Below are 15511 nucleotides of genomic sequence, written 5' to 3'. Positions count from 1 at the left end.
TGGGCCAGGAGCAAAGCTTCACCACCCAGCAAAACAGCACTGAGGGCAAAAGGGGGCTGGTGGGATTAAATGGGGGCATGTGGGATACTCAGAGTAAGAAGAAATCCTTTGTAAACTGAACTGTGTTCAAATGTAAGAGATGGAAAGAATAACATTTGGCAGGTGAAATGCAGAAAAAGCAAAAGCAAACAAACCAACCCAGCAAAATAATGCAAAGAAAAAGGGAATAGGAAGAATGTTCAAGTCATAAAATGTGCATGAGTAGTTTTGAAAACACCAGGAGCAGGGGGACTGCTGGAGTCAGCAGAGACTGATGCACAGCAAAGGGACGGGCTGACCTGAAGATGAAAGTGTCAGCAGAGGAAAATCCAGTGAATTGTTTGCATATGTGTTCCATGTGAAAGAGCTGGTGGAGTTCACACAGGAATACTTCCATATGGAGAGCTCCACAGCGAATCTGTTCACAACAGAAGTGCTTTTAGGAGAGATTAAAGTTCAGCTGAAATGAGCAGCAACAAGTTGCCAGGACCAGACGGTGCCACCTACGGCTCTGAGGGAGCTCAGGGATGAATAAGCCGAGCTCCCAGCTGGGATGGTGACCTCTCCCTTGGTACAATGTCACAGCAAATGTCACAGCAGCTTCTGGGAGGAATTTCAAACTACAGCCACCTGCACTCCGCAAACTCATGGACGCTGTGATGCAGCACCAGTGGCTGAATACCAGGGAGGAGTCAGGGTGGGTTTTGTACAGGGAAATCATGCTTCAAAACTCTACTGGAACTGCTTCAATTCCAGGCATCAACAAGCAGGGAAAAGGGGATTTGGTTGGGACAATCTGAACGTCCAAAATGCACTTAATGATGACTTTGCTCAAGGTACTTAAGGAAAAAAAGCTGCTGGTCAAAAAGGGAAATGTCACATAGACAACTGTTTAAAAGACACGAAAGGAAGAGTAGAAGGGAGGGTTATTTTGTTGGTGGGAAATAAACAGATGCATGCCCAATAGATAAAAAAAATAATTTAGAAAAAAGGTAATGAATAATGAAGCTGACAACACCCACTGATGAGGTTATTCAGTGTAATAATATAAAAGGCTGAGTGAATTGCAGAAGGATGTTATGAGAGAGCGGGAGATGAAGTTCAGTGTCAATAAAATGTAGGGTTGGTTACGGGAAAACACCAAACGGCGAGGCCTTGACTGTTGTCTCTCTGCAGCGAGACCTTCGGCTCTGCAGGATTTCCGCCTGCGGAACAGCGGCAACCCAGGAGCGGCACCGCGGGGGGAATGGGTGCGGGATGCATCCCGAGTGTGCAGGACTCGCCCTCCGACTGGGAAAGGACTGAGGGGAAAGGGAAAGCCTCAGGCCAGGGACCAGGATCGCTCCGAGGTCCGGAGCAGCTTCTGCGCAGGAACAGCGCTGTCAGCCCGTGTCTCCTCGGGAAGCGCCGGGGTGGGGAAGGTCTCTAAGCGAGGCGCCGGGAAGATGCCGAAGGAAGGCTGAGCCCGGTTTTCTCTCGTGAGCAGCTGCCGGGTTCAGGGCAGGGTCCTTCACCGGGCGGGCGCTGGAGCCGCAGCTCTTTCCCCCGGGAAGGACGCGTTGGGAGGGGGCGCGGACAAGCGGGCGGAACCCCCCGAACCCCGGCGTGCGCGGACTGCCCGGCCGGGGGAAGAGGCGGCTCCGCGGGGGCAGCTCCGCCCCGGGCCCGCCCTGACCGGGAAGCAGACGGGCGGCGGCCCCGCCTCCCCGGAGCCTCCCGGGAGCCGCCCCGGCGGCGCAGCAGGGCCCGGCCCGCGATGGCCGCGCCGTGCAGGACGCGCACGCTGCAGGTGGTGGACACGGAGTTCAGCGCGGACGCGGTGGAGTGGTGCCCGGTGGAGGGCTGGCACAGCATCCTGGCCTGCGGCACCTACCACCTGCGCCGGCCCGACCAGGTGAGCCCGGCGCCGCTCCGGGGCGAGCCCCGGCCCCCGCCGGCCCCGTTCCAGGGCGAGTCCCCCATCCCCGCCCGGCCGGCACCGTTCCGCGGCGAACTCCCATCCCCATCTCTGCCCGGTAGCGCTCCGGGGCGAGCCCTGGCCCCATCCCTGGCCGGCTCCGCAGCAGGGCGAACCGCCGTCCCCGCTTGGCCCCGCTCCGGGGTGAGCCCCGTCCCCATCCCCGGTCCTGCCTTGTCCCGGCTGCGGCGGCTCGAGGAGGGGCAGAGAGGCCCCTCTGGTGAGCGTGGCTGGCCCCGGTGGTGGCTTTCATCCCTCAGGGTTGGGACTGCCCAGTTGGGAGCCTCAGCCCCGCTCCCAGCAGGGTCTCGGGTGCGGAGCAGAAGCGCGGCTGAGCCTGCCCTTTCCCATGTTTTCCGCAGAGCGATTCCCGAGGGAGCAGTGGGGCCTGTGACCGGACGGGGCGGCTCTACCTGTACCACTACAACGAGGAGCAGCCGTACATCCCGCTGACCGAGATCCAGCGCATCGACACGGCCGCCATCCTGGACATCAAATGGTAACGCCGGCCCGGCCGGGCTTGGTGCCACAGCAGCGGGCTCTGCTCCTCTGGGGATCCTTTTTTTGGCATGGCAGCAACAGCAGCAGTTACTAATGGAACAGTTCCTGACTTCTTGGAGGGAAATACTTTCCGGTTTGTTCCAATGAGCAAAGACTGCCTTGTTTCTGTTTTACCCTTTCTGCTGACTTGTGAGTGGCTGGTCGTGATTTTGTACCTCATTTATTTATATAATAACATATAGTAGATCTCCCCTGTACAGAATCCCCTCCTCGCAGGTGTGTGGGAACTTGAGGAGCCTTAGATTTTCTTAATGCGAGATTTTTTTGGTCACATACCTTCTCCTTGTGCATGTTGGAACGAAAGTTATGGCTTTGTTCTCTTCAAGAAAGATGGACATCGGAGATCTGTTTAACTTGATCTTGTAGGTGCCACATTCCTGTTGCAGAACATCCCATGGTTGGCATCGCAAACTCCACAGGCGCCGTGGAATTTTGCCACCTGACTGGAAGTGAGGTGGGTGGATGCAATGCTTGCTGCTGCTGAAGCTGGTTTTAACCCGTGTTTGATACATCACTACATTTACTAGCAGTGTGCATTGGCTTGCAGGAAAGCTGGGTGGTTTCCATGGCTTCCTCAGCATCCTTAGCTTTTTTAATGCTTCTTTTGTCTTCTGATAATGTTTATCATAAATTCTATAAACTTGTTTGTGGCACCAGAGAGTTGGGCTGGGCTCTGCCCACCTGCAAAGTGGGGAAGGAGACGCAGGAGCGGGGCAGAAGCAATCCCTGGAAACAAGTATGGACTAACTGGGAAACATCAGGAGCAAAGCTGGTGAAAGCAGGGAGGATTTTTGGAGTGGGGTTTCTTTTGGTGGTGAGTGAAGAGAGTGATCAGAGCCATTCTCACAGAGCAAAGAAAGCAGAGGCCAGTCTGTAAGGGAATTCAGCAGTTGGGTCATCACTTCTCCTGCACTTCATCACTCCCTGAGAGGAAGCAGAGTTTAAGGGAGGTTTGGTGGGAGATGAGCAGCAGAAGGCTGGAATCTTGTGTGTGCACGTCTGCCTCTCAGCCAGCACTGGGCGATTGTAGTGCTGGGGGACATTTCATTGCTTCTTTGGTGTGGCACCCTCATTTGCTCATGAGTCTCTGGAAAACTGCCGTGGGGAGCAGTGCACCTGTTGTTATGCGCCTGCTGTCTTCCCAGTCTTAATCCATTCCTTTTGCTTCCAGTAGAAGAACAGCTGCATGTTGGAGCCACGCTTCAGGGTGGATCTCGGGGCACAGCGACTGGCCTTGTCCTTGGACTGGTCCACTGGACGAGAGCAATGGTGAGGGTGGGAGATGGAGGCTGGGGGCCAGTGTGTGTGGGACAACTTTCAGGAGAAGTTGAGGACTTGGATGAAGGAGTCTTTAGTGGTTTTGACTTTCTTGATCCCAGCTGTCTCTCTGGCCCTGCTCCAGAAGTTGCTGTTTCCAGAGCAGAGGTAACAGGAACACAAGCACTGTGGCCACTGGAACAGGAGCAGAGACTAAACAAACAACAAATGTGAGGTTGTGTTCTGGGGAATGGCAGCAGGTGAGCCAGGGATGTGTCTTCTGCTGCCTTTGTTAAAAGGAAAGACCAGAACGGGATGCAAATGGAGCTGCTGGTTCCAACTCTGCTCTTAGAACAGCTGAAATTTTAGTGTGAAGTTCTCCTTAAGAATTGCTAATAATAGTACATGTAGGAAGTTTAATCATGGCTTAGTGAGAAACAGGAGAGAATTGGTTTGGAAGCAGCTCCTTCCTCTATCAAGCACTCATACATGAGATTTCAGAAATGGCATTGCTGCATGAAATAACCTGAATTAGCTGTACCTTGAAAGAGGAGGGTCAGTGTGTTCTGTAGGTGCAGATGAAGAGTGGTGCCTTTGGTGTGAGCCTGGAAACCAGGGGGGTCAGGCAGTCATTGCTTAATGCTGTAGGGCAAATTTGCTAATTAAAGCTGTTTCTGTGCATGCTGTTTAATGAGTAAGTAGAATTGCCAGTTAGACTTTCTTCTTACATTCCTTCTTCTTGTCTCTGTCCTTCCCAATATTGTTGCTCTGATGAAAAGCCCCTTTAAAGCCTGTCATTGTTGTCACTTGAGAGATCAGTAACGTCTCCTAGAAGCCAAATGTACATCATTCACATCTCTGCAGGAAGGGGGTGGCCCTGTATCTCTTATGTGGGAATTTGGGAGATTCAGTGTGGCTGAATAATTTGATCAGAACTGGAAAGAAGCCTCAGGCCACCAAAGCAGTGCCTGCAGTTGCAGGTAACCAAACAGAAGGTACCTGGTTCATGTCAGGGAATGTCAGAAAATCTGTGCACTGGGAATTGCAAAACATTTGCCAGTGCTCCAAGGTCATTGTGTCTAGAAACTAACTGTGCTGTGGCACAGGAAGAGAGCAGGAAAGGTCAGGATCAGCCAGTGCTTTGGGTTTCAGTGATAGCAAGGAAATAAAACATCTCTTTGTACTCCAGAAGAGGGAAGAGGCTCTGAAAGGGCATTGTGAGTCTGACTTGGAGGAAAAAAAAAATCCCTCTTCACATGGAATTTGTTTATTGATGTAATGTGAAGCATGTAAGAAGTCAAGTTTTGCATCTCTGAGAAAGACAAGAGCCAGGGGTGGTTCTTTCCCTGACGTGGGTGTGAGTGGTTGCTCCCTGTGAGAGCAGGGATCACTGGGGCAGGTGATTTAAAGATGGAATGGGCTGAAGCTGAAAAGAATTGTATGAATGTGTCATTCCTGCCACCATGCTGCCAGTGTCTGTCAGTGTTTAGTTGAATCGAAATACTTGATTGTTGCAGTAATTCCCGATGTTTTCTCTGTACCCCGCTGTAGTGGATGTCCTTTGAGAGTGATCAGCAGTGATTCAGAGGGGAAGCTGAATCTTTTCTCCATAGATGAATCTGCTCCTTCTGTGCATGTCCTGAACCAGTGGGAAGCTCACCAATTTGAGGCCTGGATTGCTGCTTTTAATTACTGGGACACTGATATTGTGTATTCAGGTCTGTATGGGCTGGGAAGCTCCTTTGGGGCTGTTGGGGAGGGGGCCCCTTGTTTAGGGAAGTGTTCCTTGGGATTTTACTTCCCAGGGTTGGGTATGCTGTTTGCATCACCTCTTGAAGGAGCTGGGGTCTCTGCTTAGGGGTGAAAGGCTTCTTGATGGTGGGAAATGGTTGGAGTTACTTAGGAGAAGCTGTACCCTGAAAACTGTACTTTCGGTGGCTATTGGCAAAAAAAGATGATATTCCCTTGCAGTATGCAAAGAGCCAGAGAGCTGTTTGAATCCAGTCTTTATGACTTGTAATGTTTGTTTCTTACCAAAGTGAGGGTATTGATAACAGATGTGTTCTCTGTGGTGATGGGTATTGCCAATATGAGCCTCAATGTGATTTTTGGTGTGTCTGTTAAATTCTATGAGATCTCAGGGCTGGAAAGCATCAGCTCTGTATCACAGACTGTCCTGAGCAGAAAAGGACCACCAAGATCATCAGTCCAACCCCTCTGCACAGACCCCCCAACAGCCCCACCCTGGGCATCCCTGGCAGCGCTGTCCAAACGCTCCTGGAGCTCTGGCAGCCTCGGGGCCGTGCCCATTCCCTGGGGAGCCTGGGCAGTGCCCAGCACCCTCTGGGGGAAGAACCTTTCCCTGCTCTCCAGCCTGAGCCTGCCCTGGCCCAGCTCCAGCCGCTCCCTGGGTGCTGTCCTGGTCACAGAGGGCAGAGATTGGAGCTGCCCCTCGGGAGGAGCTGCAGACTCTGCACTGCTTTGCCCCATGCTCAGGGCTGGTGCTGAGGGTCACAGTGTTTTGTCCCCGGGCAGGAGGGGATGACAGCCTGCTCAAGGGTTGGGACACCAGGTGCAGTCCGGAGGCTCCAGTCTTCACCAGCAGGAGGTGAGTGAGCCCTGTCCACACCTACACCCTTCAGCAGTGGGGTGCCAACACCCACTGCTGTTGTGCCCCTTCCCAAGCCACTGCCTTTGGAGATGAGCAGTGACAGTGGATCCTGGTTCTGCCTCCCTTGGGAAATGGATCTATTAGTGTTTTTCATCAGGACAACTTCAGGTTGAAACCTTCTTCTCCATGTCCTTCAACACGATAAACCAAGTGCTGACTTGCACATGTGAAGAGGGTGGCAGTTTCTTTCTGAAAAGGATCCTGATTTTACACTTTTATTTTGGCAATTTTTGTGTGTGTTAAATTGGGATATATTATTATGGAATGTTTTTTAGAAAATATTTTGTAATCCACTGTTCAGTTATTCAAAGTGATTTCATATCTTATTTTAAACTACGATTAAAACAATATACACAGCTCTCCAGTGGAATTCTAAATGTAAACTTAAATTACACTGGGGACTATTGCTATGGAAATATTAATTCTGGGAGTAAAGTCTCCTGGGAATGGAGTTGTTCTGCTGGAATTCTTAGGGCCTTTGAGCAGCAGTTTATGGGGTAAATATTATTAGAAAATACTTGTGCTGAAAGATGGTGTGAGTAGAAGTTTTGTCCCTGGGAATGCTGTTGGACTGTGTAGATGGAACTCTGCTTGGGTGGGTCACTGGACTGAAATTTTGAGCTCACCTCTCCTGGGACACCTTGATGAAATAATGTGGACTCAAAATTCAAGGAAGGAGCCCTTCTCGAATTGCTATCTCTTCCCTCTGCAGACATTCCATGGGTGTGTGCAGCATTCAGTGCAGTCCCCACCGGGAGAATCTCCTGGCCACAGGCAGGTGAGTCCCTTCCAGCTGCTCTCCCCTGATGTGACCAGCCTCCTCTGTTACCTGAACGTGCTGCTGCCTCTTCAGAAATTCCATGTGGTGCAGAGCACGTGGTCTTCCCTACCTTTCTTCTGTACCCTGACTGGGCTGTGCTGCTTTTCTCTTTGTGGTGTGTCCCCAGCTACGATGAGCACGTGCTGCTGTGGGACACCAGGAACATGAAGCAGCCGCTGGCTGACACCCACGTGGAAGGTGGGGTTTGGAGGCTGAAGTGGCACCCCACCTGTGATTTCGTGCTCTTGGCAGCCTGCATGCAGAGCGGCTTCAAGATCCTCGACTGCCGCGGGAGCCTGGGTGAGTGTCCAGGGAAGAGCTGCTCTGCTGCTCTCCTTTGCTGCCTCCAGGTTAATGGGGAGCTCCAGCTCTGACCCTGCTGGCAGGATTGAGATGGTGTGAATAGCCATAGACTTCTGTTCCAGTTTGAGGTAACTCTTCCAGCTTTTCCACACCTGTGCACTCTGCTGGCCTGCTCGGTTGTGCCAAGGCCCTGTCACTGTTTGTGTGCAAATCTCCCATAACTTTTCATGGGAGGAAAGCCTTTTTGTTTGGTGGGAGGGCACAGCCATTCTGGGTTTGTGTTCATTGTGATGGTTCAGAGAGGTTCTCCTGACTGTCAGGTGGTGCTTTCCTGTTAGCAGGAGTTACTGACCTGCTGGGGAATTGGTTATTGCCTCAGGAAGGAAGTGCTCTGCAGCCTGGTTAATCCAGAATAACATGAATAAGCCTTTCATGTGAATCACGAGGTACTTCCATGGTGGAAAAGCTGTTTGCATTCACATTACAAATGCAGTCTGACAGAGGATAGTTGGCTTCCTGGGTTCTCCAGACCTTGGGCAGATCCACTGTTTAGGAAATGAGGATAGCATTTCTCCTGTGTGGGGAAGGAAGGAACTTGATGTCTACTTACTGTCAGAGTCAAATGCTGAAAGCTGACAGGAAGAACATCTGCAGTGTATTAATAACCAGGACCTGGCAATCCCCCAGGTGTGTTCATGGGTCGGTGAAGGTTGTGGTGTGATCAATCTTGCCTGTCTTGAGCCTCTGTAGGTACTTTGAATAATGATGCTCTTAAACCTCATGCATGTTAAACCCTCTTCTCATCTGCTGCTGACCCAGGGCAAATCAAGGCCATTGAGAGGTGGCTGAAAAACGGTCAGTACCTCATTCCTCCTGGAGTGCTTCACTCTGTGGTGAAGAAAGCAATAACCAGAGAACTCTTCCCATGGGACACAGCCAGTGCTGGAATGGCTGCTGAGCACTCTGCCACAACCCACAACTTCATTTCTAAGTCATTTCATTTATCTTTTTTTTTTTTAAAGCGGAAAACACAGAGGAATGCGTTGTCCTGTCATCCTATGTCCTGCACAATTCCTTGGCTTATGGGGCTGACTGGTCAAGGCTGTGTCCGAGGGATTCCTTGGCTGCAACCCAGGACCTTGCTGCTGCATCCCAGCCTTCGGAGGAGCTCATGGGAACATCAGGGGAAGGAGACGAGAGGCTGAATTTGCAGGTCCAGAACCTGAAGATAATTTATGAGTCTCCTACAGCTACTTTTGATGTAATCCTGGATGAGGAGAGTGAAAGCCCTGCTGTGGCACTCGCAGCAGGGGCAGGGCCAAAGTTGGCTGGGGATCCTGGACTGGTGAGGGGCTCTGGTTTAAAGGGAAGTTTAGATTTGGCTGCCCAAGGGGCAGATCCGGGGTCAGCCAGCGGCTCTGACTCAGGAGCCAAGAGACCCAATGGAATGGGCCTGGATGGAGGCAGTGACTCAGCCAGGTCTCCAGACAGCCCCAAAGAAATGAGCATTGTAGCCACTTGTTCCTTCTATGACAACATCCTCCACATCTGGAAGTGGGAGATGAGCCTGGTGACCCCTCTGGATGTTCCAAGTCCTGGATGTCCATCTGAAAGAACAGCTGAAAGTTTGCATTGACCAGTCCTGAGGGAAGAGGGCGGAAAACTCCTGAACTGAAAGTGACAGCTGAACGTCATGCCCTAACTTCTGCTGGGCTTTCCTAGTCTTACTGCTGAGCTTGGGAGTCTTTCAGGGCCAACACTGATGGAATTCCTGGTGTTTTATTTTCAGCAGAGAGGGAAGCCTTTGCTTGCCGGCCTGTGGTCATGCCCAGACAGGTTTATTTAGTTTTTCCCTTAATGTCCTAGTTCCAAGTGGAACAGCCCTCCTCTCACAGGCTGCTGCTTTGTACCTCAGATTTGAATCCTTTCAAGGCTGGTTTGCATTTCACAATGGATCTGTTAAGCACGTTCTCCTCCTTCCCTCACAAACCAGGCTCAGCTGTGCTGCTGTACAGACCCAGTAAGTGATCAGAAGGTTCCCTGAACGTCTCAGAAAAGCCCCCGAGCAGAGGCTTGGCCGTGTGATGTGTGTGTGACCCTGGAGAAGAGCTCAGACAGGCCAGATGCAGTGCAATGTACTCACAGTGACGTCTAATAGAGAAGTTCTGGTTCAGAAGGAAGTGCAGACTGCCTGGCGTGATGGGAAGTGCTGTGGGATGCTCCTTGTGAGGATCCTCGTACATCTCCATCATTTCCCATCAGACTGACTGCAGACTCCTTCATCATTCCCAGCTGAGCACCCACCCTGGTTCAGATAAATCCTGTAGTGACCTCACCATGTTTCAGTGCCACTCAGCCACCCCCCACAGCCTCTCAGTATCCAGCTCATGTTTTCTGCTCTCCACAGAGCCACATTTAGGTCCAAAGTCAAGCTCAGTTTTTAAAAGGTGAACAGCTTTAAGATCAAAACCTCCAAAAAGTGTAAGCGGTGTTTCCTGACATCTTTTTAAGTTCAAAGTAAGTACAGAAACCAAAATCTTAACAGCATTGCCCAACTACCTCCAGGAATGGCTGCAGGATTTCTCATGGTTGCTCCATTAGCTCTCTTTTTTTCACTGTGAAATATATCAAAACACCCCTTCTGGAACATTTTCTCGATTCCTAGAAACAAAAAACCAGCTTAAACTAGATGAGTAACTTTTAGCTTGCATGGTTTGTCTTTGAGGGTCCTAAAGAGTGAGTTATCTGGAGGGAAAGAAACACCAGCAACAGGTCTCTGTGTAACAGTGCTGCAGCTAAACGAGGTCGAGCAGATGAGAACTTTGCTGCTTTGGAAAGCCCTTCTCAAGGGCGAATGTGTATTTTAGCAAGGGTGAGTGTGTATTTTAGCAAACATTCTTGAGCACTGTTACATGAAGATTCATATTAGTAATGAAAACAAGAGCTTTTGCTAAAGAAAAAACATGCTATTTTTGGATGTTTCTAAAATAAAATTAATACAAGTGATTGATCTCTTTTTGGTTGTTTTGGGTTTTAAAAATCAAATGACTTGGCAGTCCTCGTGAGGACCTTCTGCCCTGGGATGGCTCAGGCTCCAAGGGCTGAAAGTTCTTCAGGAGTCAGAGCGGTCAACCCAGTTTCCTGCGAAAAGCGAGGGTGTGTCCCTGTATCTGCCGATGACTCTGCTTTAAAGGTTGTAATGCCTTTTATTGCCCTGTGAGATCGGCAGGGAACAGCCCGAGGGCAGCGAAGCTGGAGTGGTGTCACCGACTGGGACCAGCCTGGTTTAGGCTTTGGGCCAGTCCTTGCTTTGCTCAGACAAACGAGGAGACCCAGTTTTTATCTGCCTTCACACGGGGTGTGAGGCTGATGCCGAAGCGATTTTTTTGCCTTTTTTTCTTTTATATATTCTCTGTATTCTTTACACATATAAATATCAATTCGGCATCATGGCAAGTGATGTGGTCAAGAGCACGCTGGAATTGGCATCCAAGGGCACAGGATTTCCTTCTGGGACTTGGGGCTGCAGCACCCCCACTCCATCACAGCCCTGCCCTGCCCCGAAAATATGGGCGTTTTAACCACCACCTTCAGGACTCATCTGTCAGCCCTTATTACAGACTAAGTGCTCACAGACCATCCACTAAACATGCTTCCTTTCTCCCAAAGCGAACGTTTTCAGTCTTTATTTAATTCTTAAAGTTTAATTCTTAAGCTTGGCAGTAGTTTGTATTTACAAACGTCACGGACCCGTCACCCTTAGAGCCCCCCAGAGAGGGCTGTGCTCTCCAGGCCCAACTGTCTCCCAGAGGAATTACCAGTCATGGATGGGAAATCAAACCGCCGATTCTCCCCAGGATTTAAATCAGGTATTACAGAAGAACAAGGTAGAAGGATTTGCTTTAATGTTCAGTGACAGAGCTCGTCCCGCGCTGGCCGGCGGTACCACTGCCCGCTCCCTACCGCACGTAGTTCTTGGGGAAGAGCTGGAAGAGCTTGCCCTCCTGCGTGGGCTCGAAGCCGTACTTCTCCAGGTTGTTGGGGTCGAATGTGCCGTCCTTCACGTCCTTCTCGATGCGCGGAGCCACCAGCTCGTCGAAGAGCTGCTTGGCCGTGACGGGCGGCTCGGAGCCCTCGTCTGCGCGGTACGACACGTAGGGCCGCAGCTTGAAGCCCGTCAGGTCGGGCACGACGAACTCGGGCACCATCTCCTTGACGAGGAGGAACTTCTTGTTGCGGGTGAGCACGCCCAGCTTCTTGGCGCCGCGGCCCTTGTTGTGGCTCCGGGGGCCGCGCTTGCTGGTGAACGGCGACACGCGGTCGGCGCAGCGCACCAGCCCGCGGACCAGCTGGGTCAGCAGCCCCATGCCGGGCACCGAGGAACCAGCGGAGCCGGAGCGAGTCCCGGAGAGCACGCGGGAGGGCTCAGCGGAGGCGGAGCCGGTCCCGGAGGGCACCGAGGACTCCCCGAACCGCGCCGGGGCCCGGTCGCGCTCTCAGCCCGGAGCGGCCCCGCCGCGTCCGCACACCGCAACAGCGCCCGCTCCCATTGGCCGGGCCGTGCCAGCCAATCCGCGGTGCCGATGCTGCCCCCGCGCGGCACGCGCGCCGAGCGGCGCCGGGGGACCTTCCCCGCCAATCAGCGGCGAGCGGCCCGCGGCGTGGGCGGGGCCTGGCGCGGCCGCGCCCCCTGGCGGAGGCGGGCGGGGTCTGCGCTCAGCGCCCTTCGCCCCCGGCCTGGGGAGCTGCGGAAGCCCGGGCGGGACAAGGGCCGGGACCGGGAGCGCGGCAGGAGCGGGGCAGGTGAGAGGGTGCCGGGGGTCGCTGGGGAGAAGCGCCGGGTCCCGGGCCTTGCGGGCTTGTGCAGCCCCGCCGTGCCCCCGGCCGGTGCCCCAGGCCCGGCGGGAGGAGGTTGTTGTTGAAGGTGCGCCCCGAGCTTTAACCTGGCGAAACGGGGCCGGGCAGGGCAGCCGGGGCCGGCCGGGGGTGGCTGGAGGGTGACCGGGGCTGTCCTGAGGCGCAGCCCGGAGCGGTCGGTGCCCGGTCCCTGCCGGGCAGTGTCCGTCCCGCGGTGCCATCCCGGTGTCCGCTTTCCTTGGAGCGCACGGAGCAGGGATAGGTTTGGCTGTGGCACCCTGTGGAGGCTCCTGGGGTGTTTCTGTTTCAATGCCCGTGGCTGCGGAGAAGTTCTTCTGGAGAACTCCCGTCCGAGGAAGTCCCGTCCCGCAGCACTTCAGTGCTGGGTTTTGTTGCTCAGCGGAGAGACAAAGGGATGATAAAGTTAAAAAACTTACTGTTCCCCTTGTGGTGTTCAAGAGTTTGGATCACAAGCTGCGGTCATCTCTTAACTCAGTTTTCTCTTTGTTTTTGCCTTTGCTCCTGCTGCACCTCCAGACATGGATGAAGGAGACAACAGCACCAGCCTTGAGGTACAATATGTTTTGCTCTTGTTTTTGGACTTATTTATTTCCCCTCTGGGAGTTCCCAGAAGCTGAAAGCAGCTGTAGCTAATTTGATAACATTGGGACAATACCTTTAGATGCTTTTCCTCTGTAAGAGCCTTTCCTGTTGGCAGTTTTATCCTTTCAAACTTTTAAGGATTGGTCCCATTTTATTGTGTGGGGTTTGTTGTTTTTTTTTTTTTTGTATTTTTAAAATTTCTTACAAACCATTCATGCTCTGCTTCATATTCTAAGCTGTTTCAATAATGCTATGATTTAAATACTTTCATTTTTAGCCTAAAGAAGAAGGACTTGCAGGATTCTGGCAGACTGCTCTTCTTGCATTTGTTTTTAATCATAAACGTGAAACTCACAGGCCAGCAAGGCACGTGGTGCTTTCCATAGTTGTGAAAAACAAACCCTGTGAGAGGAAATACTTCTCAGAACTAACAAACGCACACAATGTACTTGTACACAGTTAAAAATGTTTTATGAAAATCCAGGTTCTGTAGTCAAAACAAGGCACGTGCCTCTGAGCTGTGAGGAAGTCTTGTGCTTTGGGCTAATCCCAGTTTTAAATCCTTGTTTTCAGGGCTGATAAGCCTTGCCCACCACTCCCTGCACGGGGAATGTCTCAGTGTTTGCCTTGGGCTGCAGTGAGGAGTTGTTGGACTCCCAGCAGAGCGGAGTGTTGGGTGCCTGTGCTCTGGATGGGTGTGAGCTGCAGTTGTGAGGCTGCATGTTTATGTTGATTGCTGTAAAGTCTTGGGTTCTCAAGGAAACTTTGACATCAGGAAGCAGAGAAATGCTCTTTGTGCTAATCCATCCTCTTGGCAGGTCACTGCTCCGTGTTCAAATGCAGTGAGGGGCCTTGCAGGGTGGTCCCGCAGGTGTTGTGGGTCTGGGGGTTCTTTGGGGCTGTGTGAGGGCAAGTCCTTGGACTGGGGCGCTGACCACAGCCCTCCTCAGAGAGGAGCTGCCCTGGTGGCTTGGCTGTGACCTCATTCCTGCCCCAGGAGCTGTCACAGCAATCACTGACGTGTCTCAGGTGTCTGCACAGCTCAGCCTGGGTGCTTTGCTTCCTCTGCTGGCCCAGAAGGATTCTCCATGCTGGGAAAGATTCCCCCCCGAGTCTGAGCAGGGCAATATCATGTTTTCACTGGTGAAAACTTTGCAAGAACCTCTCAGTGGTTCTTGGAGCTCTGAATTTCTTCAGCCTGGCATGTTTGTGTTTTATTCTTTTCCCCATGGGTTTGTTTCTCCTCCTGCAGCAGCAATGTGAGTGTCACTTGGCAATTACTATTTTTGGTGCTATTTGAGATCATCCAGGCCTGGGGAGCAGCAGAACTGTCCATGTCCCAGTGTCCCTGACAGTGTCAAGGGGAAATAAATACATTAGGTGACCACAACAGACTTGGAACTCAGTGTCACCAGGTGTTGTACCTGTTGCTGACACATCTCCAGCTTTTTATTTTTTCAAAATCTTGTGACTTTTCGCTATAATCCCATGAGTAATAGGCTGATAACAATAGTGGCAGAGTTAGTTTGACTCGTGTTGGGAAGATAAACATTAAAGTGCTAAAGGGACCTGAGAAGGCAAAGTGAGCACAGGGATCTGGTGACTGGTCTGGCAGGAGTTTCATTTGTGCTGTAAAACTGGAATGAATTTCATGAGAGAGACCAGTTTGGTGACTTGGTGTACACTGCATTTTTTCTCTTGGTGGCAAAGCTGAGTTAGATGTCATCCAGATCTGGAACCAAGGGCAGGAATGGGACCTGAACTGTGTGTAGTGCTTCATTCAAGTGATTTTAAGGTTCAGGACTTAAAAGGGGAATGTATTTCTCTTGTACTCATGTTGTTTAAACTTGTTCCTGAGAGTTGTTTTGCCTTTCTCCCCCTGTCTCTTAAGTTTTGGGTTGGCATTTGTGAGACTATTTTAAGTGCCAGTTTTTATTCCTGGATGACACTGGTTGGCACAGGTCCCAGGACAGCACACCTGAGGTCAGAGTTTCTGCCCATGTGCATCATGTGCTTTTTATGATGACGGTAGTATGCTGGTTTATGACTTGTTTTCTCAGTCTCATAAAGTCCTTTACATTCCATTCTCGTCCTCGTTGCTCTGAATAATGTAAAATGATTTTAAAAAATGTTCATCTCACTGTTTGACCCTGGTTTAGGACTGTTTGGGAATGTACTGTACTGACAGCAGCACAAAACTGCCCTACTGACCCCTCTCCACTGAATGTTTCTGTTTGCAGAGTGGGTTATAAGTCAAAGAAAAACACAATCCAGTTGGTTGAGAGGTTTTTATGGAGGCTTTTTTCCAGTTGTGGGAAACTAATTTCACCTTCCTTTTGGTGCCAGGCTGTGTTGCCAGGAGGTGAGACCCCCATCCTGCAGTTTGTGGAGGACAGGATCCAGACCACCATGGTAAAGTATAGCTGCAGTCAGCTGGCTGAAG

At 51.6% G+C, this 15511-nt stretch overlaps 3 protein-coding genes across 7 annotated transcripts in view; 2 read left to right on the top strand and 1 right to left on the bottom strand.

Moving 5' to 3' along the window:
* The first annotated feature begins 1738 nt into the window (after positions 1-1738).
* On the top strand, positions 1739-10614 carry DPH7 (diphthamide biosynthesis 7). Of its 3 annotated transcripts, XM_048325655.1 has the most exons (9): positions 1739-1933; positions 2359-2495; positions 2924-3011; positions 3732-3826; positions 5366-5532; positions 6350-6422; positions 7198-7263; positions 7433-7605; positions 8631-10614. In XM_048325655.1, the coding sequence occupies exons 1-9, from the start codon at positions 1796-1798 to the stop codon at positions 9242-9244; spliced, it is 1551 nt and encodes a 516-aa protein (XP_048181612.1). In that variant the 5' UTR covers positions 1739-1795; the 3' UTR covers positions 9245-10614. The 3 variants fall into 3 exon arrangements, with proteins under 3 accessions (XP_048181612.1, XP_048181613.1, XP_048181614.1); XM_048325656.1 differs by lacking the exon at positions 1739-1933 and having other exon boundaries at positions 2403-2630; XM_048325657.1 differs by lacking the exons at positions 1739-1933; positions 2359-2495 and adding an exon at positions 2597-2686.
* Positions 10615-11295: 681 nt separating this feature from the next.
* On the bottom strand, positions 11296-12158 carry MRPL41 (mitochondrial ribosomal protein L41). Its single transcript, XM_048325658.1, has one exon. The coding sequence runs from the start codon at positions 11973-11975 to the stop codon at positions 11568-11570; it is 408 nt and encodes a 135-aa protein (XP_048181615.1). The 5' UTR covers positions 11976-12158; the 3' UTR covers positions 11296-11567.
* A 138-nt stretch (positions 12159-12296) lies between these two features.
* The window catches only part of PNPLA7 (patatin like phospholipase domain containing 7), a 117787-nt gene continuing 114572 nt past the window's right edge, over positions 12297-15511 (top strand). For all 3 annotated transcript variants that reach the window (XM_048325411.1, XM_048325410.1, XM_048325412.1), the window contains exons 1-3: positions 12297-12411; positions 13003-13037; positions 15415-15480. In XM_048325411.1, coding sequence (XP_048181368.1) covers positions 13005-13037; positions 15415-15480 — 99 coding nt within the window. In that variant the 5' untranslated portion in view covers positions 12297-12411; positions 13003-13004. The remainder of the gene's footprint in view (positions 12412-13002; positions 13038-15414; positions 15481-15511) is intronic.

The sequence above is a fragment of the Corvus hawaiiensis genome, chromosome 21 (genome assembly GCF_020740725.1).
Source record: "Corvus hawaiiensis isolate bCorHaw1 chromosome 21, bCorHaw1.pri.cur, whole genome shotgun sequence".
Lineage (NCBI taxonomy): Eukaryota > Metazoa > Chordata > Aves > Passeriformes > Corvidae > Corvus > Corvus hawaiiensis.
Note: the sequence above shows the minus strand (reverse complement) of the source record. Positions and strands in the feature narration are given on the sequence as shown.